Source organism: Saimiri boliviensis, chromosome 14 (assembly GCF_048565385.1).
Source record: "Saimiri boliviensis isolate mSaiBol1 chromosome 14, mSaiBol1.pri, whole genome shotgun sequence".
NCBI classification, from domain to species: Eukaryota; Metazoa; Chordata; class Mammalia; order Primates; family Cebidae; genus Saimiri; species Saimiri boliviensis.
Window position 1 is genome coordinate 35,266,083 of NC_133462.1, and position 24,176 is coordinate 35,290,258.

Sequence of the window (24,176 nt, forward strand, 5' to 3'; positions counted from 1 at the left end):
TCATATCAGCTATACAATTACTTCAATGGTCTGATTCAGCCCACAAAGGAATGCCAAAATGATAAATAATTTCCATTACTCCTTACTTCACCATTCATACACGAGCATGTGTAGCTGTACAGCACTGAGCCCAACCATTAAACATGCAGACAATCACCAAAGATGGGAATGGCCTTAAGCTAGAGAGAAACTAATCCATTTGGAATACGGTGAGGGCCAGCATGGACTTTGGAGGATTCTCTGAGGTATGTTGGTTTCATTCAGCAATTGGGTGAGATTCATTCAGCACACTGGGAAATAATTGGGTCAGAAATTTTGCACATGCCAAGGCAGACAGAGCCAGTTGCCTTTTAGATTATTATTATTATTATTATTTTTTTTTTTTTTTTGAGATGGAGTTTCGCTCTTGTTACCCAGGCTGGAGTGCAATGGTGCGATCTCAGCTCACCGCAACCTCCACCTCCTGGGTTCAGGCAATTCTCCTGCCTCAGCCTCCTGAGTAGCTGGGATTACAGGCACGTGCCACCATGCCCAGCTACTTTTTTGTATTTTTAGTAGAGACGGGGTTTCACCATGTTGACCAGGATGGTCTCGATCTCTTGATCTCTTGATCCACCCGCCTTGGCCTCCCAAAGTGCTGGGATTACAGGCTTGAGCCACCGTGCCCAAGTAGCCATCATCTGCATCTGTGGAAGATTAGCATAAGGCAAAAGATCAAAAGAAAGAAGCTACAGTGTGATTGGCCTAATGTATAATCTGTCCAAGGCTGTCTGCCCTTTGTACCTATTGGTCTTTTTCTGATTATTGAGCTTTTACTTGATAATAGAAGTCAAGGATAATGGCAGGTTTGTAAATTCAGAGGAGACAAAGTGCCAAAGTGCCATTTTTGGTTTCCTGTTTAGCAGTCTTTTTTTTTTTTTTTTTTTTTTTTTTTGAGATGGAGTTTCACTCTTGTTGCCCAGGCTGGAGTGCAGTGGCAATATCTTGGCTCACTGTAACCTCTGCCTCCCAGGTTCAAGCCGTTCTCCTGCCTCACCCTCCTGAGGAGCTGGGATTACAGGCGCCTGCCACCAAACTGGTTAATTTTTGCATTTTTAGTAGAGATAGGGTTTCACCATGTTGGCCAGGCTGGTCTCGAACTCCTGACCTCAGGTGATCTGTCTGCCTCAGCCTCCCAAAGTGCTGGGATTACAGGCGTGAGCCACTGCACTCAGCCTTTTCTTTCTTTCTTTGAGATGGAGTTTTTCTCTTGTTGCCCAGGCTGAAGTGCAATGATGCGATCTCAGCTCACTGCAACCTCTGCCTCCCAGGTTCAAGTGTCTCCTGCCTCAGCCTACTGAGTAGCTGGGATTACAGGCGTGAGCCACCATGCCAGGCTAATTTTGTCTTTTCAGTAGAGACACAGTTTCTCTGTGTTGGCCAGGCTGGTCTCAAACTCCTGACCTCAGGTGATCTGTCCGCCTTGGCCTCCCAAAGTGCTAGGATTACAGGCATGAGCCACTGTGCCTGGCCAGCAGTCTTTTAAGCCCCAGAGATGTAGTAGAAGTCTCCTTGGTATGGGCTAGACGGAGTTTCGCTCTTGTTACCCAGGCTGGAGTGCAATGGTGCGATCTCCGCACATCACAACCTCCACCTCCCAGGTGGTATCCTCTAATACCAGCAGATATTAGAGGATATCTTTGTGACAGAGGGTTGGGGAAGGAGTTCTCTCTTTTTTCTTTTCTTTTCTTTTTTTTTGGGGGGGGGCGGAGTTTCACTCTTGTTGCTCTGGCTTGAGTGCAATGGCTTGCTCCATCTCAGCTGACCACAACCTCCACCTCCTGGGTTCAAGTGACTCTCCTGCCTTAGCCTCCTGAGTAGCTAGGATTACAGGCATGTACCACCATGCCTGGCTAATTTTGTATTTTTGGTAGAGACGGGTTTTTTCCATGTTGGTCAGGCTGGTCTCTAACTCCCGACTTCAGGTGATTGACTGCCTCGGCCTCCCAAAGTGCTGGGATTACAGGCGTGAGCCACCACATCTGGCCTGTGTTTTGCTTTCTTTTAAAAAACTCAGAAATAAACATCCTAATTCAGAAAAGCATGGTGTTGCCATAGAGCTGACTGCTAGGAAATCAACTACTTACTTGCTGCCATTTGTAAAAATGTATAAAATCTGTACATAAACTCCTGACAATAAGTTAGTTTGATACATTGTCCCCTCTTTTAACATGTGTGGAAACAAATAAATAGAACATTGTTCCAGGAGCAGCTAATGTGAGGAGTGAGGGGTGGAGCATCTCATAGAAGAGTAGTTTATTCTTCAGGGAACCGTTTCTGGGATAATTGTGTGTGTGTGTGTGTGTGTGTGTGTGTGTGTGTGTGTGTGAGAGAGAGAGAGAGAGAGAGAGAGAGAGAAAGAGAGAGAGATAGGGACAGGGTAAGAGAGAAAGAGGGAGAGAGAGGGAGAGTGTGCGCGCGCGCACTTTTTTTGTGTGTGAAGGAAACTATCATTTATGCATTAGTTATACTCAGGCATTTTTTTCATTCATTTTCTAAACAGAAAATGCTATGTTTTTTAGAAGTTGATTGAAGATTTCGTTTCATCTATTGACATCTCACGTTCACCTCCTTTCTATTTAGCCATGGGTACCAGCTTCTAGTTCATAATGCTTTGTTTGTTTTTTGAGAGGGAGTTTTGCTATTGTTGACTGGAATGCAATGGCGCGATTCCGGCTTCAAGCCATTCTCCTGCCTCAGCCTCCCCAGTAGCTGGGATTACAGGCATGTGCCACCATGCCATGCCCGGCTAATTTTGTATTTTTAGTAGAAACGGGGTTTCACCATTTTTGTCAGGCTGGCCTCAAACCGAACTCCCGACCTCAGGTGATCCGCCGGCCTCAACCTCGCAAAGTGCTGAGATTGCAAGCCTGAGCCACCGCGCCTGGCCCTAATGCTTTTAAGTCTAGTGTTCTGACTTCATAAACATACAGAGAAAGGCGAATGCTTTCAAAATCAAAGTCCATTGTCTCGGCTTTTGATTGGAACTTTTTTTTTAACATTTAATGACATAAAGAGGGAATATTGCCATGCCCTACAAAGGGGATAGGTATTTTGAGATCTCAGAGTTAAATCCTTAAGTGGCCTTTCCTTATCACCAGTTTCTAACCCATCCCAGGACTCAATTCTGTGAATTATTGTCTGGCTTCCCAGCTTGGGAATATGTTTGACCTCCTGAAAGGGGTCTGCTTGTGAACTGTGAGTGCAGCCGGCTGCTTCTCTGAGCTAGTTCAAGTTTTTGCTTTTCCTCTCTCTCTCTCTCTCTTTTTTTTTTTTTTTTTTTTGGACACGGAGTCTTGCTCTGTTGCCCAGGCCGTGGCGCGATCTCGGCTCACTGCAACCTCTGCCTCCAGGGTTCTCTTTTAATTCTTTTTTTTTTTTTTTTTTTGAGACGGAGTTTCGCTCTTGTTACCCAGGCTGGAGTGCAATGGCGCGATCTCGGCTCACCGCAACCTCCGCCTCCTGGGTTCAGGCAATTCTCCTGCCTCAGCCTCCTGAGCAGCTGGGATTACAGGCACGTGCCACCATGCCCAGCTAATTTTTTGTATTTTTAGTAGAGACGGGGTTTCACTATGTTGACCAGGATGGTCTCGATCTCTTGACCTCGTGATCCAGCCGCCTCAGCCTCCCAAAGTGCTGGGATTACAGGCTTGAGCCACCGCGCCCGGCCCTCTTTTAATTCTTTATGAAATATTGTTGCCCTATAATTCCAGTTTTTCCACATACTTAACAATTTTATTTCGCTGCCGTGTTTTTATCTTCTGTGTTGAAAATGAGCAGATTGAGAGATAAGGTGAGGGGAAGGCTTGGCCATGTCGCCAGCAGCCTCATCCCAAATTCCTGATCTCTGGAGGACATCAGTCCCCCTCTCCTGCCGCAGGGTGGCCTGTGTGCCCTGGGTTTCCCTCCTGCTCCGAGGCCAGGGAATGGCTCCACTGGACAGGGAGCCTGAAATTCCCTGCACCCACTTGTGAGTCCCTGTCCAGGAGGAGAATGCAGGAAGAACTGAATACAATTAGGAAATGCTAAAATGCAAACGTCACTTCGGAAGGGGTAGGGTCACGGCGTTGGGAGGAAGCCCGCCTTGCCAAGGGCAGTGTCTGGAACCTGTTCATCCGGCTCCACTCAGCGCTGTAAGATCCTTTCTTTTGTCAATCAGTCGCCAGGGGGCGGGATCTGGAGCACCATCCAATCAGGGCCGAGGGGCGGGGTTGTGAGAACTGTCAATCAGGCGCGCTGCAGGGAGGAGGGTGCGACGTTCAAAGAGCCCGCGGAGTCTTCACCACGCCCCTGCGCTCTGAGTCCTGGCTCTGCCGCTGAGGGAGAGACGCCCTGGAAGGTCTGTATCAGCGCCTGTGGCGCCGGGACCCACACTGGACACTGGCTTGTAGGGAGGACACCCGGATACCTGGAAGCTGGACATGGTGAGCGTGCGGGGCCTGGGGTCCCGAGGCGAAGAAGGGGCTGGTTAGAACCGGCCGGAACCGACCGTGAGAGGACCCGGGCCTCGCCCTGGGCGACTCCGGGGTCTGCAAACCCAAGTCCCCCTAGCCCAGCTCGGCCCTCGGTCCCCTCGGCCGCATGATGGGGCCGGGCTGGCAGCCGGGACCCCGGTGTCCTGTCCTGTCCCTGCGCGGCCACTGAGGTCCCGGCGCCCTCTCTTGGGCAGCTCCGCGCCCACAGCTCCGCGTCTCCCCAGATTGTGCGGCTGTAACCTGCACCCAGATGCCGAGAGCTGCAGCAGACAGTTTAATAGGGGGAGAGGGGAGGACACCCTAGTTCCGCCTCCCTGAGAGATTTGGGGATGGGGTGTTTAGGAGTCTGGACGGGGGCGGCTGGGATGTGGGGTCGCTGGTTGGTGGGGAAGTGAGGGGCGAATCTTGGGTCGGGAGGTGAAGAACCGCATTCTCCTGCTGAGTGGGCTTCCTTGTGGGGTCTTCAGCCTGCTTGGCGCCAGACTATCCGCTGGAATTCAGGATCTGAGAAAGAACTCTGTTGACTCTTGAGCAGCTCTCAGAGCTCTTATCCCCAGGCACAGTGGGGAAGCCGGCGTCTGCCGTGACCTGACTCTCAGGGAGGCGGCCCCGTGAGGCGGCGGGGCTGAGGGCACCTGGTTAGGATCAACTGCAATCTCGCCTCCAGCCTGGCTTGCAGTTCTGTGAACCCGGTGAGAACGCTGCACGGTGACGACGGAAGGGTCACCAGGCAGAATCCAGACTCGTGTGTGGGGTTTGTGTTTGGAAAGAGGAGCTGTGATCCGTGGGGTCCCCAATACCTCCTTTTTTCCCAAGGGCGACCAGTCTTCCAAAGATGTGGGCAACAGGGTCTCAAATCCATCACCCTATCCCCTCATCCTAACTCCTCCTAAGGCTGGCAGTAAATCCGTTGGTTTCCAGAGCCTTCCCCAGACTAACTTTCTCTCCTCTCAATTCACAGCAACTTTATGAACTCGTTTCTCAGGCAATATTTCAAACAGAGACATTATTTTAATTGTCACTTTGTTTTCACATAGCAATGTGTGGCTCTTTTTAAAAGATTTCACATGTGAGGAAGCAAAGAATAACCACTTGACTCCAGTGTAGGAAAGGAAAGTATGTGTGTGTGGCTGTCCTTTATCTTGTCTACACAGAGATACCTGTAAAGAATATTTTCAGTTGAAGTTCCTCTTTGCAAATGGTACAGGGTGATCTGTCCTCAGCCCATTCTCTATGGTATCCTGGTCCTGGGTTACAGAACTGTTTGTGGCTACTCCATGATGCCCATAGCTGCTGAATCTTTTGTAGTATGTAGTGAACATCAGCTTTGAATCACTCCTCCCAGAAGACAGCCTGAGGTGAGGGGTGGGACCTTATAGGGGAGCAGCTGGGTGCTGTCAGGTGGGAGGAGTTCCCTGGTATACTGTTCCTCAAAAAGTGAAGCCCTTAAAACATTCACCTTTGACCAGGCACTGTGGCTCACGCCTGTAATCCCAACACTTTGTGAGGCCGAGGCGGGTGGATCACAAGGTCAGGAGTTTGAGACCAGCCTGGCCAAAATGTTGAAACCCTGTCTCTACTAAAAATACAAAAATTAGCTGGGCGTGGTGGCACGTGCCTGTAATCCCAGCTACTCAGGAGGCTGAGGCAGGAGAAGCATTTGAACCTGGGAGGTGGAGGTTGCAGTGAGCCGAGATCGTGCCATTGCACTCCAGCCTGGGTGACAGAGTGAGACTCTGTCTCGGAAAAAAAAAAAAAATTCAGCTTTTCTTCCTCCAATCCCAGTTTCTATTCCTTGGGGACACATGGCTGGTGAGCCAGCTGGTTGGTGGTATTGAGGGTAGCATCCTGAGAGGGTAGTTATCAGCAGTTTAGTGAGCAGGATGGGGGTGGGAGATGTCCCAAGTGATAGGAGGACCTCAAGTGACACTTGAGTCAGATTTGTCTGCATTCCAGTCAGCCCCTCCCTGCGTTTGTCATCTTGAAATGATTTGTTCACTCATTTCAGCTTCAGCTTTTTATTAACTGCAAAATGCATTTTTATCATTAGGGCTTAATAAAGAAGAGAAAGTATGTTAGAAGAGGCAAGAACAAGTTGGGTTTCAGAAAACAAATTACATATTTAGTCGTATGTTTTATTATTATTTTTAACTTTTATTTACTTTCTTTTGAGATGGAATCTCTCTCTGTCACCCAGGCTGGAGTGCAGTGGTGAGATCTCGGCTCACTGCAGCCTCCATCTCCTGGGTTCAAGCAATCCTCTCACCTCAGCCTCCTGAGTAGCTGGGATTGTAGATTTATGCCACTATGCCCAGCTATTTTTTTTGTATTTTTAGTAGAGACAGGGTTTCATCATATTGGCCAGACTGGTCTCGAACTCCTGAGCTCAAGTGAACCACCTGCCTCAGCCTCCCAAAGTGCTAGGATTACAGGAGTGAGCCACCATGCCTGGCCTCAGGTCTGTTTTTTTATTGGACAATTTCAAATGGAATTTCACGGCCTAGCAGTGAAAAGAAATTGGGAAAAACTTTTTCCTTATGACTGCAGAAAGATGAATACATTTTTCCAAGAAAGTGTGGTGGATATATTGATGAATTATAAAGATTTACCAAAATGTTAGTTCCTCTCCTTTGTAAAGTGGAGAATTTGAGACAGTGAATAACTCTATTCTGTTCCTGTTATTTGGATTTGACATACTAATGCTAAATTCTGTGGGACAGGACTTTCCAACAGCTAAAGAACTCAAATATCATTATTGGCCGGGTGCGGTGGCTCAAGGCAGGTGGTTCACGAGGTCAAGAGATCGAGACCATCCTGGTCAACATGGTGAAACCCCGTCTCTACCAAAAATACAAAAAATTAGCTGGGCATGGTGGCATGTGCCTGTAATCCTAGCTACTCAGGAGGCTGAGGCAGGATAATTGCCTGAACCCAGGAGGCGGAGGTTGCGGTGAGCCAAGATCGCGCCATTGCACTCCAGCCTGGGTAACAAGAGCGAAACTCTGCCTCAAAAAAAAAAAAAAAAAAAGAAATCATTATTTACTTACTAAATGATTTATTATTATGGAAATGATAAATTAATGACATTTGTTGTCTGAAACAGATAGATACTTGTGCTTTTCCTTTTGAACTATAAAATATAGGTCCTTTGCAGTTTCCTTCTCTCCTATAAAACATAAATGCTGGATTGAAGTGATTTTTCTGGATTCATCACACATGAGTAATTTTTAATTTTTAAATACCCACGTAAGGCATGTAAAGGTAAGTGAGTAGTCTTGACTGGGGTGGAGAAGCCTGAGGACACTGACTCTGAGCTAAGGTCAATCTAGAGCCTGCAAAGAGAGGTCATTGAAGACCCAGTTGAGTTATTTCTTCCTGGGGAAACTTCCTGGCAGGTGACCCAACCTGTTCATTCCAAACATGGGAGGAACCCTTTATGCTGAGAGAAGCGACAGAGCACTGGAAAGTTGAAGATCCACAGGTAGAGATATTTAGGGTGAGGCACTATCTGAGGTTATATTTGTTACTGTTGTGGGGCTGTTGCTAGACATTCTCAAGAAAAATAAATCTGGATTTGGGTAAGAAGTGACTTCATTCTAAAAGTATATTGCAAAAGGAGAAAACTAACAACTGTAATATCTGCAAGGACCTCAAAGCTTAGGCAGAAAATTGCTTTCCTTTTTTTTTTCTTTTTGTTTCTGGTTTTTGAGACAGAGTCTTACTCTGTTGCCCAGGCTGGAGTGCAGTGGTGCAGTCTCAGCTCACTACAACATCTGCCTCCAGGGTTCAAGTGATTCTCCTGCCTCAGCTGGAACTACAGGCATGTGCCACCACACCCTGCTAATTTTTTGTCATTTTTAGTAGAGATGGGGTTTCGCCATGTTGGCCAGGCTGGTCTTGAACTCCTGACCTCAGGTGATCCACCCACCTCGGCCTCCCAAAGTGTTGGGATTACAGGCGTGAGCCACCATGCCTGGCCTTTTTAGTTGTTTGAGACGGAGTCTTGCTTTGTCACTTAGACTAAAGTGCAGTGGTATGATCTCACCTCACTACAACCTCTGCCTCCCGGGTTCAAGTGATTCTCTTGCCTCAGCCTACTGAGTAGCTGGAATTACAGGCGCCCGCCACCACACCCAGCTAATTTTTGTTTTTTTGTTAGAGACGGGTTTCACCATGTTGGCCAGGCTGGTCTCAAACTCCTGACCCCAAGTGATCTGCCCACCTTGGCCTCCCAAAGTGCTGGGATTGCAGGTATGAGCCACCACGCCCAGTCAGAAAATTGCTTTTCTTTTTTTTATTTGAGACAGAGCCTGTCTGTCTGTTGCTGATGCTAGAGTACAGCTAGATCTCAGCTCACTGCAACCTCCGCCTCCTGGGTTCAAGCAATTCTCCTGCCTCAGCCTTCCAAGTAGCTAGGACTACAGGCACATGCTACCACACCCAATGAATTTTTTGTGTTTTTAGTAGAGACGGGGTTTCACCGTGTTAGCCAGGATGGTCTTGATCTTTTAACCTCTTGATTCACCCACCACAGCCTCCCAAAGTGCTGAGAGCCACTGCCCCTGGCCAAAAATTGCTTTTCAAAGTGAAGAGCAAACAATATTAGAAAGAAGATAGGAGAGAGAGGAGGATGGAAAGTGAAAATCAGATCCTACGTCAGAGAATGTTTCACCTTGACTTCAGTCAGTTCTTAGGAGGGGTTAAAAAGGGTTTTGTGGCTGGGCCCTCTGCATTGCTTTGACTATGCGCCTCTTTTTAACCTGTAACAAGACCAGACAAAAACCCCTCCAAATTCACACTTTGCCTCAAAAATGATTAGCTGAATAATTTTGTCTTCACTAATCAGCCTGCCCAAAATTAATGTAAAGCAAACTTTCCTGAAATTTTTCTCTTTCCTGCTGGACTCAGTCTGAGCCAGCACACAATCTCTTCAATTTTTTTTTTTTTTTTTTTTGAGTTGAAGTCTTGCTCTGTCACCCAGGCCACATGATCTCAGCTTGTTGCAACCTCCGGCTTGCCTCCTGAGCTCAAGTGATCCTCCTACCTCAGCCTCCCGAGTGGCCATACAGGCATGCACCACTATGCCCAGCTAATTTTTGTATTTTTCATAGAGATGAGGTTTCACCATGTTGCCCAGGCTGATCTTGAACTCATAGACTCAAGTGATCCGCCTGCCTTGGCCTCCCAAAGTACAGAGGTTACAGGTGTGAGCTGCCTCACCTAGCCTGAGGTGATTTATTTAATTCTAGCTGTTAACTGGGATACAGAGCTGGGGTTAAATCAACATTATTAGAAGTCTGCTTTTACATTCACTGTGTTTGTTTAATCGGAGTATTGTACAAATTTAAAAGTCTGTTTGGGCTGACTTAGAGAAAGACACCTTTTGGTTCTGCATGCTGGACGAAGGGTTTATGAATCTGAGAGTTTATTTGGGTCTGTGATATAGTTTTAAAAAATATCTGGTCTTTTTTTTTTTTTGAGTCTTATTCTGCCACCTAGGCTGGAGTACAGTGCATGATCATGGCTCACTGCAACTTCCATCTCCTGGGCTCAAGCAATCTTCCTGCCTCAACACCCTAAGTAGCTGAGACTACAAATGTGCGCCACCATGCCCAGATAATGTTTGTATTTTTTGTAGAGACAGGGTTTTACCATGTTTCCCAGGCTGGTCTTGAACTCCTGACCTCAGATGATTCTCCTATCTCAGCCTCTCAAAGTGCTGAATTTATAGGCATGAGTCATGGTGTCCAGCCTAAAAAATATTTGGTCATTATTTCTAGGTCCTGGCAAAGAAGTCCTAAAATCCTTGGATTTTTGTGAGTGATGGGAATGTGTTTTGTTATTCCCACCAAGCTCTTGTCAGACCTTAGGTAAAGTTATGCTAATTAGGTGATTCATAGTGAGGTCACTAGGTAACTTCAGGATGGGGACTGGTGACCTGAAAGAGCAAACACATGATGACAGGATTGGAACTTTAAGCCCCATCTTCTGACCCCAGGAAATGGAGGGAGGCTAGAGATTAAGTTGTATAATTTTTTTTTTTTTTTTTTGAGACAGAGTTTCACTCTTCACTCTTCTTGCCAGGCTGGAGTGCATTGGCATGATCTTGGCTCACTGCAACCTCTGCCTCCTAGCTTCAAACGATTCTTCTCCCTCAGCCTCCTGAGTAGATGGGATTACAGGCATATGCCACCACACCTGGCTAATTTTTTGTATTTTTAGTAGACAGGGTTTCTCCGTGTTAGTCAGGCTGGTCTTGAACTCCTGACCTCAGGTTATCCTCCCGCCTTGGCCTCCCAAAGTACTGGGATTACACGTGTAAGCCACCGCGCTTGACCAGTTGTGTAAAATTTATTGAACAAAGACATTGGGGCCGGGCGTGGTGGCTCACACCTGTAATCCCAGCACTTTGGGAGGCTGAGCTGGGCTGATCAGGAGGTCAGGAGTTGGAGACTAGCCTGGTCAATATGGCGAAAACCCATCTCTACTAAAAATACAAAAAACAGCTGGGCCTGTAATCCCACTTGTCAGGAGGCTGAGGCAGGGAAATTGCTTGAATCCAGGAGGTGGAGGTTGCAGTGAGCCAAGATCTCACCACTGCACTCCAGCCTAGATGAAAAGAGTGAGACTGCATCTCAAAGAAAAAAAAGAAAAAAGAAAAAAGACATTGGTACCGCTTCCAGGTTGGTGGACACATCGATGTGCTGGGAAGGTGGTATCACTCAAGAGGGAAAGCGTTACCCATCCCTGCCTTTTCCCTTGCTGAAGACTTCTTTTCCATTTGGCTGTTGTTGAGAAATCTTTTATAACAAACCAGTAACCTTAAGTGTTTTGCTGAGTTTCATGAGTTGTTTTAGCCAATTATTGAACTAGAGGATGGTGCTGTTGTATCTATACCGAGTTGGTTAAAAGGTTAGTTCCTGGGGCTTACAAATGGTATCTGCAGTAGGGGCCTGCTGTGGGACTGAGCCCTCCAGTAAGAAACTTATGGGATCTGTGTTAATTCTGTGTGGTGTAAGAATTGAATTACTGGACACCCAGTTGTTGCTGGAGAATTGGTTGGTGTTTAGCAAATGGCACACCTTTGTTATCAGAAGTCAGAGGCACCACAGGTCAGAGCCTTACGTTGACTGAGTGTCTGTTATTCATTATGTTTATCACATGTGAATCCAGCCACATAGTTTTCCCTCTTCTGAGTTTTCAGTTAGTTAATATTACAATTACTATAACATTAATATTATGCTGATTTTTAGTTTCTTTGCCTCAGTCTGTTTGATACATGTTGCTGTCTGAGGCTATGAGTTACTTCACTCTCATATTCCACTGCTCATAGGACTTGAATTGTTTCATTTTTGCTGGACTTTGTGGACAATGTCATCTTTGTTTTTGTCCCCAAGTGCTAACACTTTATAAATTTTGTACATATGGGGGAAAATGTGCTGGGTTGTAGATTATGGATAGGTATTAATTTACTAGGAAAACTTGTTGGCATGTATAGATTAACTGGCAAACCATATGTGCATGTGTGTTCATTGCTTATAAATACTTCCATGTGATTATATGTTGCTTGTTACTGACTAGCGTTGGAGTTGAACTTTTTCCTTATGGTCTTTCATGTTCTGTGAAATAATTTTCAGCCATTTTCTCATTAATTAGTTAATTCATTTATGTTTGAGTCAGGGTCTTGCTCTGTCACTGAGGCTGGCTGGAGTAGTACAGTTCTGCAATAACAACTCACTGCAGCCTCAAACTCCAAGGGCTCAAACGATCCTCCTGCCTTAGTCTCCCATGTAGCTGGAACTACAGGCACATGCTACCATCCCTGGCTAGTTTTTACATTTTTTGTGGAGATGAGGTTTTGCCATGTTGCTTAAGCTGATCTCAGACTCAAGCAGTATTGGGAAGACAGGCATAAGCCGCATAATCCCAACTCTATGGGATTTTCATACAGTTGAATTTCTCCGTCCCTTCCTTTGGGACCTGCTTTATTATCTTACATAAGAAAACTCAGTTGGAAAAGAAAAAAAAAAAAAAAAGAAAACTCAGTTGGGCATGATGGCTCACACCTGTAATCCTGGCACTTTGGGAGGCCAAGGCAGGCAGATCACTTGAGCTCAGAAGTTTGAGACCAGCATGGGAAACATGATGAAACCCCATCTCTACAGAAAATACAAAAATTAGCCAGTCATGGTGGCTTGCATCTGTAGTCCCAGCTACTCAGGAGGCTGAGGTGGGAGGATCACTTGAGCCCAGGAGGCTGAAGCTGCAGAGTCATGATTGAGCCACTGTATTTCAGCCTGGGTGACAAAGTGAGACCCTATCTAAAAAAAAAAAAAAAGAAGGAAGAAAGAAAACACTCCATATTGTTGAATCAGAAAACATTTTCCTATAGCTTGTGAAAGTGTGCTAGTTTTGTCTTTCACAGATATTTTGTTTTTCTACTTTAATCTTGAGGTCTCTCAAGACACGGGCTATAAACTCTATCCCTGCATTGGAGGATCCTGAGAGGTTTGGTTGTGGATGTTTATATTTTGTCTTTCATGGGTTGCTTCTGTTGTTTGAAATGAAAGCTGCTGAGACAGAAGTGATTTGATAAAGGATTTTTGGAAGCCAAATTTGAGGATTAACCCAGAAAACACACCAAAAAAGTTGGGTGTATTCCAAAGTCTATTACAAGTTGGCTACCTTTATAAGAAAGCTTAGGAGAATTAGAGGAGGACTCCTCACATTGCACTTGTCCTTTTAATTTTTTTTTTTTTTTTTTTTTTGAGACAGAGCCTCGTTCTGTTGCCAGGCTGGAGTGCAGTAGTGCGATTTTGGCTCACTGTAACCTCCGCTTCCTGGGTTCAAGCAATTCTACTGCACCATCACACCCAGCTAATTTTTATATTTTTAATAGATACAAGGTTTCACCATGTTGGCCAGGATGGTCTCGATCTCTTGACCTTATGATTCGCCCACCTCGGCCTCCCAAAGTGCTGGTATTACAGGTGTGAGCCACCGTGCCTGGCTATCTTTTAAATTTTAAATTTATTTTAATTTAATTTTTTTTCCCCTCCAACTGGACATGTCCTTTTTATTGGAGGGTACAATCGAGAGGTTACAAACAATGGGCTATGGATGACAGCTTGCAGGCTAAAATGGTCTGTGAGGAAGGCAGTCAGCAAAACTTCATGATTCAGAAAAAAATCAATGTATTTATCAATGTCAGTAGGTTATGTGTTAATTAATACAGCAACAGATTGAGGAACTCACCATAAGATTTGAGGAGCTTGGCTGGGTGCAATGGCTTACACTTATAACCCCAACAATTTAGGAAGCTGAGGCAGGAGGACCACTTGATCCCAGGAGTTTGAGACCAACCTGGATCACATACAGAGACCCCATCTCTACAAAAAGTAGTCAGGCATGGTAGTACATGCCTGTAGTCCCAGCTACTTGGGAGGCTGAAGATGGGAGATTGCTTGAGCTTGGGAGTTTGAGTATGCAGTGAGCTATGAATGTGTCCCTGCACTCCAGCCTGGGTGAGAGACCCTGTCTGGAAAAAAAAAAAAAAAAAATTGAGGCACTCACAATAAGATTCATTACTCGCCAGGTGCAGTGGCTCACGTCTGTAATCCCAGCACTTTGGGAGGCTGAGGCAAGTGGATCACCTGAGGTCAGTAGTTCAAGACCAGCCTGACCAACATGGTGAAACTCTGTCTCTACTAAAAATATAAAATTAGCCAGGTGTGGTGGCGCATGCCTGTAATCCCATCTACTCAGGAGGCTGAGACAGGAGAATCACTTGAACCTGGGAGACAGAGGTTACACTTGAGATCGTACCATTGCCCTCCAGCCTGGACAACAAGGGCAAAACTTCATCTCCAAAAAAAAGATTCTTTGCTAAGGGACAAGATGTAAGCCCTGAATCATAAGACCTCCCCAAGCAGGTTAATTCGAAAGCCTGAAAGCCTTCCAAACGTCACTTATAGGATAGTACTTCTTTATCCTGCCAGGTGACCTAATGCCTAAATATCAGACTAGTAGCCCAGTTTCCCTCTTAGAGGAAACTTGTTTTTCTTGGTGGATACCTCATGACCCATTGTCTGACCAGTTTTTATTTTATTTATTTATTTATTTATTAATTTTTGAGACGGAGTTTCGCTCTTGTTACCCAGGCTGGAGTGCAATGGCGCGATCTCGGCTCACCGCAACCTCCGCCTCCTGGGTTCAGGCAATTCTCCTGCCTCAGCCTCCTGAGTAGCTGGGATTACAGGCACGAGCCACCATGCCCAGCTAATTTTTTTTTGTATTTTTAGTAGAGACAGGGTTTCACCATGTTGACCAGGATGGTCTCGATCTCTTGACCTCATGATCCACCCGACTCGGCCTCCCAAAGTGCTGGGATTACAGGCTTAAGCCACCGCGCCCGGCCAGTTTTTATTTTATTAATACTAAGATAGCCACTGCCAAAATAATCTTACAAAGAAAGCCCTGACTGGGTGGAAATTAGATTGAGGTATGTTGGTCAGGTAAGACACAGAGGAAGCAACTCAACAAAAGGCAAAAAATAACAGAAACCATGTATTACTTAGAGATGCCAGAAAGAAGAGGTTAGCATGCATTGAATGCCAGTAGGTATTGGGAAGCCATCCAGGATATGTGTATTTTACCATGTGATTTTATCTTTTTTTTTGATACGGTGTTTCGCTCTGGTTACCCAGGAGGGCAATGGCGCGATCTCGGCTCACCGCAACCTCTGCCTCCTGGGTTCAGGCAATTCTCCTGACTCAGCCTCCTGAGTAGCTGGGATTACAGGCACACACCACCATGCTGAGCTAATTTTTTGTATTTTTAGTAGAGACGGGGTTTCACCATGTTGACCAGGATGGTCTCGATCTCTTGACCTTGTGATCCACCTGCCTCGGCCTCCCAAAGTGCTGGGATTACAGGTGTGAGCCACTGTGCCCAGCCAACTCCTGTTCTTAAGTATCCTGTTCTTAAGTGTCCTTACACTTTGGCCTCCCAAAGTGATGGGATTGCAGGCATGAGTCACCATGCCTGGCCCATATATTTTGCATAAATAGTTCAGGCACACTCAGCCTCTATTATTAGTTACATTGGTGGGACCCCCTTCTTAATCTGGTACCTAGACACCATGAAAGATCCAAGTTTGCAAATAAGCATTTATCAGAATATGCAGTTTCAGGATTGGTAGTGGTAACTCTTCTACACAGCAGGTAGTTGTACTTTGTCTTGACAAGAACTACACAGACCTCTGTAGAAACAGACATTGGGGTGATGCAGGCAATAAGACTCACCCACTTAACTCACCAACAAGATGGATGTTTCTATTCGACTGTTACTTTACCAAACATATTCAACTAAGGCATCATAATGGCTTTGTGGGAAAAAGTGTGTGTAGACAGAATAAGAGTGGGTTTACTATGTCATTGAATAAATGCTTGGAAACCACAGCATCTTACAAAGTTTATGAAGTTACTATGGATTCTCAGTGCTGTCCAACTCAACTTTCCTCCTCTGCACATGTGGGATGTTTCAGGACTCAGTGGCTTTTGAGGATGTGGCTGTGAACTTTACACAAGAGGAGTGGGCTTTGCTGGGTCCATCACAGAAGAGTCTCTACAGAAATGTAATGCAGGAAACCATTAGGAACCTGGACTGTATAGGTAAGGATGACATCATATCTTCACTCAGTCAGTTAGAGACATTTGTTCCCTGGCCATCAACACTGTTCATTATTTGAAATCTGGAAAGAGGATATGGTTGATCCTTCAACAACACAGGGTTTAGAGGTGCCAGCTCCTCAGTCATACAATCCTCTAATAACTTTTTTTTGTCTCCCACATCTAACAGCTTATTGTTGACTGGCCCACTTATCAGCAATATAAACATTAGAGTAATCCATATATTGTATGTCATATGTACTACATACTATCCTCACAATAAAGTGAGCTAGGGAAAGAAAATATTGATGAAAGTCGTAAGGAAGAAAAACTGTATTTACTATTCATTAAGTGGAAGTAGATCATCATAAAGATTTTCATCCTTGTCTTCACATTGAGTAGGCTGAGTAAGAGGAAGGGTTGGTTTTGCTGTCCCAGGGGTAGCAGAGACTGAAGAAAATTCATATGTAAGTGGAGCTGTGTGCAGTTCAAACCTGTGTTGTTGAAGAGTCAAGTATCCTTTGGTGAATGAATCATGCATGATTGTAGTACCTGTAAAATCTTAGAGTTTTTCTATAATTAAAAAAAAAAATTTAGTGATTTTTCTGGGTCTACCTTTTAGAAATGAAATGGGAGGACCAGGACATTGAAGATCGGTGCCAAAATCCCAGGAGAAATCTAAGGTAATTTGCACTCACAAAAGAAGGCTATGTCCCTGGAGTGGTTCATAGAATGATAAGAAAATTTTAAAAACAAGCAAAGAAGGCAGGACGTGGTGGCTCACTCCTGAAATCCCAGCACTTTGGGAGCCTGAGGTGGGCAGATCACGAGGTCAGGAGATCGAGACCATCCTTGCTAATGTGGTAGAACCCTGTCTGTACTGAAAATACAAAAAATTAGCTGGCCATGGTGGCGAGTGCCTGTGGTCCCAGCTACCTGGGAGGCTGAGTCAGGAAAATCACTTGAACCTGGGAGGCGGAGGTTGCAGTGAGCTGAGATCACACCACAGCACTCCAGCCTGGGTAACAGAGTGAGACAAAAGCAAAGAAAATAAACAAGCCCAGCTTAAATGTATTCATCCTAATAATTCTTTTTCTAACCAAGTGCAGTGGCTCACACATGTATTCCCAGCACTTTGGGAGGCCAAGGTAGGAAGACTGCTTGAGCCTAGGAGTTTGAGATCAGCCTGGGCAGCATAGTGAGAGTCTCCATCTCTGTAAAAAAAAAAAAAAAAAAAAAAAAAAATTTCTCCAGGAACATATAGTTAAATGTGACACAGTAGTCAGTCTTTGCAAAATAGTTCCCTTGGAAACAGTATTAAGAATCCCCATGTGAATATCACTGTTTTGCTAATAGCTGTGATGGAGCCATCTTACACTGCACAGTCACTTCACATTCAAACAGGGCATGAAACCTGTACTTTGCAAGATAATGTAAAAAATGTAAATCTAGTACTTTAATACATATAAAATCACTTACAAGCAAACCTTTAGTAATATACTTCTTATTTGTTACAGAAGTCATACATGTGAAATTATTGATGATAGTCAATGTGGAGAAACTTTTAGCCAGATTCCAGAGAGTCTTGTGAACAGAAACACTCCTGGAGTAAATCCATGTGACAGCAGTGAATGTGGAGAAGTTGTCATGGGTTATTCATCTCTTAATTGCAGTGTCAGAATTGACACTGGACACAAATCATGGGAGCATCAAGAATATGGAGAGAAGCCATATACACATAAACAATATGGGAAAGCCAATAGTCATCAGCACTGCTTTCAGACACGTGAAAGGCCTCCCACTGGAAAGAAACCCTTCGATTGTAAAGAATGTACAAAAACTTTCAGTTCTCTTGGAAACCTTCGAAGACACATGGCAGCACACCATGGAGATGGACCTTATAAATGTAAGTTATGTGGGAAAGCCTTTGTTTGGCCCAGTTTATTTCATTTGCATGAAAGAACTCACACTGGAGAGAAACCGTATGAATGTAAGCAGTGTTCTAAAGCCTTTCCTTTTTATAGTTCCTATCTAAGACATGAGAGAATACATACGGGAGAGAAAGCCTATGAATGTAAGCAGTGTTCTAAAGCCTTCCCTGATTACAGTACCTATCTAAGACATGAAAGAACTCACACGGGAGAGAAACCCTATAAATGTACACAATGTGGGAAAGCCTTCAGCTGTTACTATTACACTCGACTACACGAAAGGACTCACACTGGAGAACAACCCTATGCATGTAAGCAATGTGGCAAAACATTTTATCATCACACAAGCTTCCGAAGACACATGATAAGGCACACTGGAGATGGACCACATAAATGTAAGATATGTGGGAAAGGCTTTGATTGTCCTAGCTCAGTTCGAAATCATGAAACTACTCACACTGGAGAGAAACCCTATGAATGTAAGCAGTGTGGGAAAGTGTTATCTCATAGCTCTAGCTTTCGAAGTCACATGATAACACACACAGGAGATGGACCCCAGAAATGCAAGATATGTGGAAAAGCCTTTGGTTGTCCCAGTTTATTTCAAAGACATGAAAGGACTCACACTGGAGAGAAACCCTATACATGTAAACAATGTGGGAAAGCCTTCAGTCTTTCCGGTTCCCTTCGAAGACATGAAGCAACTCACAGTGGAGTGAAACCCTATAAATGTAAATGTGGGAAAGCCTTTAGTGATCTCTCTTCCTTTCAGAATCATGAAACAACTCACACTGGAGAGAAGCCATATGAATGTAAGGAATGTGGGAAAGCGTTCAGTTGTTTCAAATACCTTTCTCAACATAAGAGGACCCACACAGTAGAAAAACCTTATGAGTGTAAAACATGTAGGAAAGCCTTTGGTCATTTCAGTAACTTAAAAGTCCATGAAAGAATTCACTCTGGAGAGAAGCCATATAAATGTAAGGAATGTGGGAAAGCATTCTCTTGGCTCACTTGCCTTCTAAGACATGAAAGAATCCACACTGGAGAGAAACCCTATGAATGTCAGCAATGTGGTAAATCCTTCACTCGTTCCCGTTTCCTTCGAGGACATGAAAAAACTCATACTGGAGAGAAGCTGTATGAATGTAAGGAATGTGGGAAGGCATTGAGTTCTCTGCGTTCCTTGTATAGACATAAAAGGACTCACTGGAAAGATTCTCTGTAAACGTATGGAATGTGGGAAGACTTATTCAGTACTTTTATTTAATTTCAGAAACTTGAAAGAACTCACTTTGGAGACAGACCCCATGAATGTAAACATGTGATAAAGCCTTAAGTCGTTTCAATTTTTTAAGTAGTTATCCCCCAATATACACAGGGGATTGGTTCCAGCACCCCCTAAATCCACAGATGCCCAGTCCTTTCTTATATGGCATATTTGCATATAACCTATGCACATCCTCCTGTATACTGTGTAAATCATCTCTAGGTTACTGTTAATACCTCATGCATTGTAAAAGCTATGTAAATAGTTGTTTGATTGTATTGTTTAGAGATTCATGACAAGAAAAATAGTCTCTATGTGTTCAATGCAGACACAACCATTGCAGGCCCACCTACATAGTATATGTCACCCAGACCATTAAAATTTCTGTGTTTTAATATTCACAGATTGCTTTTGTTTTGTGACCTGAGTGAGCATGTTAACACTCATCAAAATCCTGCTTCTCTCTTGATAACTCATGTATAATTAGGATGATGATAATTGCTGTATAGTGCCTAACATTGTCATGCATTGTAGCATTATAGATAAGCAGTGAGACATCAGGCTAACTTGAATCTTGACAGAACGTCAGGATGATCATCAATGCTGGAAGAACTAGGTTCTGACTGCAGATGCTGACTTGTTGGAGGAGGCTAAATAATACCAATGTTGTGATCTGTTCAGCCTCAGGGCTGCAGATCCTTAACCATGGAAGGTTCTGTGTTTTTTTGTTTTGTTTTGTTTTTCAATGACAGGGTTTCACCATGTTGGTCAGGCTGGTCTTGAACTCCCGACCTCAGGTGATCTGCCCACCTTGGCCACCAAAGTGCTTGGATTACAGGCGTGAGCCACTATGCCCGGCTGAAGGTTATGTGTTTATATTTGCAGGTGCTTAGTGAGAAATATAGGAAGCTAGTTTTTCTTTTTTCTCTCTCTCTCTTTTTTTGAGTCATCAGAAAGATCTTGCAGTGTTTGTTGGCATGTTATTCCATGGTAACATGGAGGCTTTGTTCCATCAAAGGATCTTACTTAAGGATGATAAACTTTCTTTTTTTTTTTTATTGAGATAGAGTTTTGCTCTTGTTACCCAGGCTGGAGTGCAATGGCGCAATCTCGGCTCACCGCAACCTCCGCCTCCTGGGTTCAGGCAATTCTCCTGCCTCAGCCTCCTAAGTAGCTGGGATTACAGGCACGCACCACCATGCCCAGCTAATTTTTTGTATTTTTAGTAGAGACGGGGTTTCACCATGTTGACCAGGATGGTCTCGATCTCTTGACCTCGTGATCCATCTACTTCGGCCTCCCAAAGTGCTGGGATTACAGGCATGAGCCACCGCGCCCGGCCCAAGGATGATAAACTTCCTTAACACTTTTGCCTGTTGAAAAACTGCTGCAAATTTTTCAAGTGTCCAAATCTGTGGCACTGCCTCTTTTAAGGCATCATCATCAATCTATAGAGCATCTCAGCAGATCTTCGAGTTCCTTGTTGTAAGAATTTATGCTCTTCTGTGTGTTACTCAACATCGTCTTCAATCCTGTCAGAGATAGGCTTCCCTACCAACTTCCCTTGCAATATTTAAGATATTCCTGGCTAGGCATGGTGATTCACACCTGTAATCCCAGCACTTTGGGAGGCCGAGGTGTGTGGATCACCTGAGGTCAGAAGTTCGAGACCAGCCTGAGCAATATGATGAAACCCTGTCTCTACTAAGAATACAAAAATTAGCCAGGCGTGGTGGCCTGCGCCTGTAATCCCAGCTACTCAGGCGGCTGAGACAGGAGAATCACTTGAAACTGGGAGGTGGAGTTTGCAGTGAGCCAAGATCATGCTATTGTACTGCAATGTGGGCAACAAGAGCAAAACACTGTATCAAAAAAAGAAAAAAAAAAAAAGGTATTCCTAACTACTGCATCAATAGTGGGGAAGCCCCAAAATCATTGACTCCCTGACTCCATAATTGCTTCCAGCTGGCTTTGCGTTTCTTGAGCTTTGGGGCATCTATAGCCTCTGCAATAAGGACAGTTGCATGTACAATTGTGAAGTGCTTTAATAAATCCATTGTGATACAGTCAGAGTTAACATCAGGATAGCACGAATCCTCCTGAAGGTCAGTTGGGTATAAGTCATGTTAATCTACTTGATTATGCCTTGATTGAGTAGCTGTCACTGCGATGTCATGTTAAGCAGTGGGGACATCACTTCTACATTCTTATTGGCAACACAGAGAGATTAGAGATGGCCAGGAGCATTGTCAATTATGAGGAGGACCTTGAGTGGCAGCCCCTTCTCTTCAAAGTATTTCTTCACATCAGGAATGAAGCCTTGGTAGAACCATTCCAAAGACAAGATGGCCATCACCCAAGCCTTCTTGTATTTTTGCCAGAATGGAAGCAGGCAAGTTTTGATTTTGTTCTAAAGGACTAGGGATTGTTTGCTTAGTAGCCAAAGCCTGGCTTGTTCTTGTGACCTGCTACATTGCCGCACTTCACCAGAGTAGGCAATCTTTCCAGGTCCTGAACCCTAGGGTCTCCTTGGCAGTCATGGATGCAGGTACCACTGGACATCTTTTTCTAGGGTTTGCCCAATTCATTGCAATGGAGAACTTGCTCTGGAAGTAGGCTTTGTTTTTTTTCTTTGAGATGGAATCTTGCTCTGTCACCCACGCTGGAATGCAGTGGCGTGATCTTGGCTCACTGCAACTCTGCCTCCTGGGTTCAAGCAGTTCTCTTGCCTCAGCCTCCTGAGTAACTGGGAATACAGGCACGTGCCACCACGCCAGGCAAATTTTTGTATTTTTAGTAGAGATGGGGTTTCACCATGCTGGTCAGGCTGGCCTTGAACTCCTGACCTCGTGATCCATCCACCTTGGCCTCCCAAAGTGCTGGGATTATAGGCATGAGCCACTGTGCCTGGCCGGTAGACTTTCTTTTTATGAGTTTTCTGAGCTCTGCTGGGAATGCTGATATTGCCTTGGCATAAGCCAATGCTGATTCTCCTGTGGTCTTTTTTGTTTTTTGTTTTTTGTTTTTTTTGAGACGGAGTTTCGCTCTTGTTGCCCAGGCTGGAGTGCAATGGCGTGATCTCGGCTCACCGCAACCTCTGCCTCCTGGGTTCAGGCAATTCTCCTACCTCAGCCTCCTGCGTAGCTGGGATTACAGGCACGCGCCACCATGCCCAGCTAATTTTTTGTATTTTTAGTAGGGACGCGGTTTCACCATGTTGACCAGGATGGTCTCGATCTCTTGACCTCGTGATCCACCTGCCTCGGCCTCCCAAAGTGCTGGGATTATAGGTGTGGGCCACCGCACCCGGCTCCTGTGGTCTTTAAAATTTTTGAGGCTCTGCTGCTTTATGTAGCCAGCCCAGGCACACAATACTCGCTTGTTCCTTTTTCTTGCCCTCCTCAACCTTCTCACAGTGGTATTCATAGAGGCTGTTTTTTCACACTTTATTATCAAAAGGAATGTTCAGTGATATGTCCTCTAGCTACACACTTAATGCTTTCTCAGTCTTTAGACTCAGTTTATCATGAAGCAGAGGGGTCATTTTTCCCGTTGTAGAGGCACCTCTAACACTTCCAAGAATTTCAGCTTCTTTCTGCTTTCGCGCGTGAATGCTTAGTTTATTCTTTCCACATGGCCTACTTTCAAAGGTGACATGGAATTTTTCAAAACATCTCTCTAAGATTTTTATTTTCTCATTGAGAAATAGTATTTTTTGCTCCCTGCTAGCCTTTTAGGGATAGCTTTGACCACTTGATTACCCTTTTTTTTTTTTTTTTTTTTGAGACAGTCTCACTCTGTCGCCTAGGCTGTAGTGCAGCGGCATGATCTTGGCACACTGCAACCTCTGTCTCCGGGGTCAAGCAATTCTCCTGCCTCAGCCTCTTGAGTAGCTGGGATTTCAGGCATGTGCGACCACATTCAGCTAATTTTTGTATTTTTAGGAGAAACGGCATTTCACCATGTTGGTCAGGCTGCTCTTGAACTCCTTACCTTGTGATCTGCCCGCCTTGCCTCCCAAAGTGCTGGAATTATAGGCATGAACCACCACGCTTGGCCCATTTGATTACTTTTTAAGAGCCATTTTCCCACATTTTTCCATTTTTTTACATATGGCACCTCAAGGAACTCTGAAGAGATAAAACAAGAATTGAAAAACAAGAACAAGACTAGGCGCGATGGCTCACGCCTATAATCCTAGCCCTTTGGGAGGCCAAGGCAGGCAGATCACCTGAGGTCGGGAGTTCAAGACCAGCCTGACCAACATGGAGAAACTCTGTCTCTACTAAAAATACAAAAAAATTAGCCGATTATGATGGCATATGCCTGTAATTCCAGCTACTCAGGAGGCTGAGGAGGAGAATCACTTAAACCCGGGAGACAGAGGTTGCAGTGAGCTGAGATTGTGCCATTGCACTCCAGCCTGGGCAACAAGAGCAAAACTCCGTCTCAAAAACAAAAAAAGAAAAGAAAAGAACAAAGTTGGTGGACTTACTCTTCCTGATTTCAAAACTTACAGCAAATTTATACTAATAAAAACAATTTAGTACTAGCATACTGACACAAAAATAGACCATTGTGGGGCCGGGCGCGGTGGCTCAAGCCTGTAATCCCAGCACTTTGGGAGGCTGAGGCGGGTGGATCACGAGGTCAAGAGATCGAGACCATCCTGGTCAACATGGTGAAACCCCCGTCTCTACTAAAAATACAAAAAATTAGCTGGGCATGGTGGTGCGTGCCTATAATCCCAGCTACTCAGGAGGCTGAGGCAGGAGAATTGCCTGAACCCAGG

The 24,176-nt window shown here is 44.8% G+C and overlaps 1 protein-coding gene across 1 annotated transcript; it reads left to right on the plus strand.

Moving 5' to 3' along the window:
* The first annotated feature begins 4,297 nt into the window (after positions 1-4,297).
* Positions 4,298-24,176, plus strand: ZNF823 (zinc finger protein 823). Its single transcript, XM_003941765.3, has 4 exons — positions 4,298-4,463; positions 16,060-16,186; positions 16,806-16,866; positions 17,701-24,176. Exons 1-4 carry the CDS (start codon positions 4,461-4,463, stop codon positions 19,340-19,342), a joined length of 1,833 nt encoding a protein of 610 aa, XP_003941814.1. The 5' UTR covers positions 4,298-4,460; the 3' UTR covers positions 19,343-24,176.

Bases quoted from the DNA above. Each gene is read 5' to 3' on its own strand.
- ZNF823 (XM_003941765.3), top strand. The intron at 16,187-16,805 runs GTAAGGATGACA...TCTACCTTTTAG, and splicing joins TAGGAACCTGGACTGTATAG to AAATGAAATGGGAGGACCAG. The intron at 16,867-17,700 runs GTAATTTGCACT...TATTTGTTACAG, and splicing joins AATCCCAGGAGAAATCTAAG to AAGTCATACATGTGAAATTA.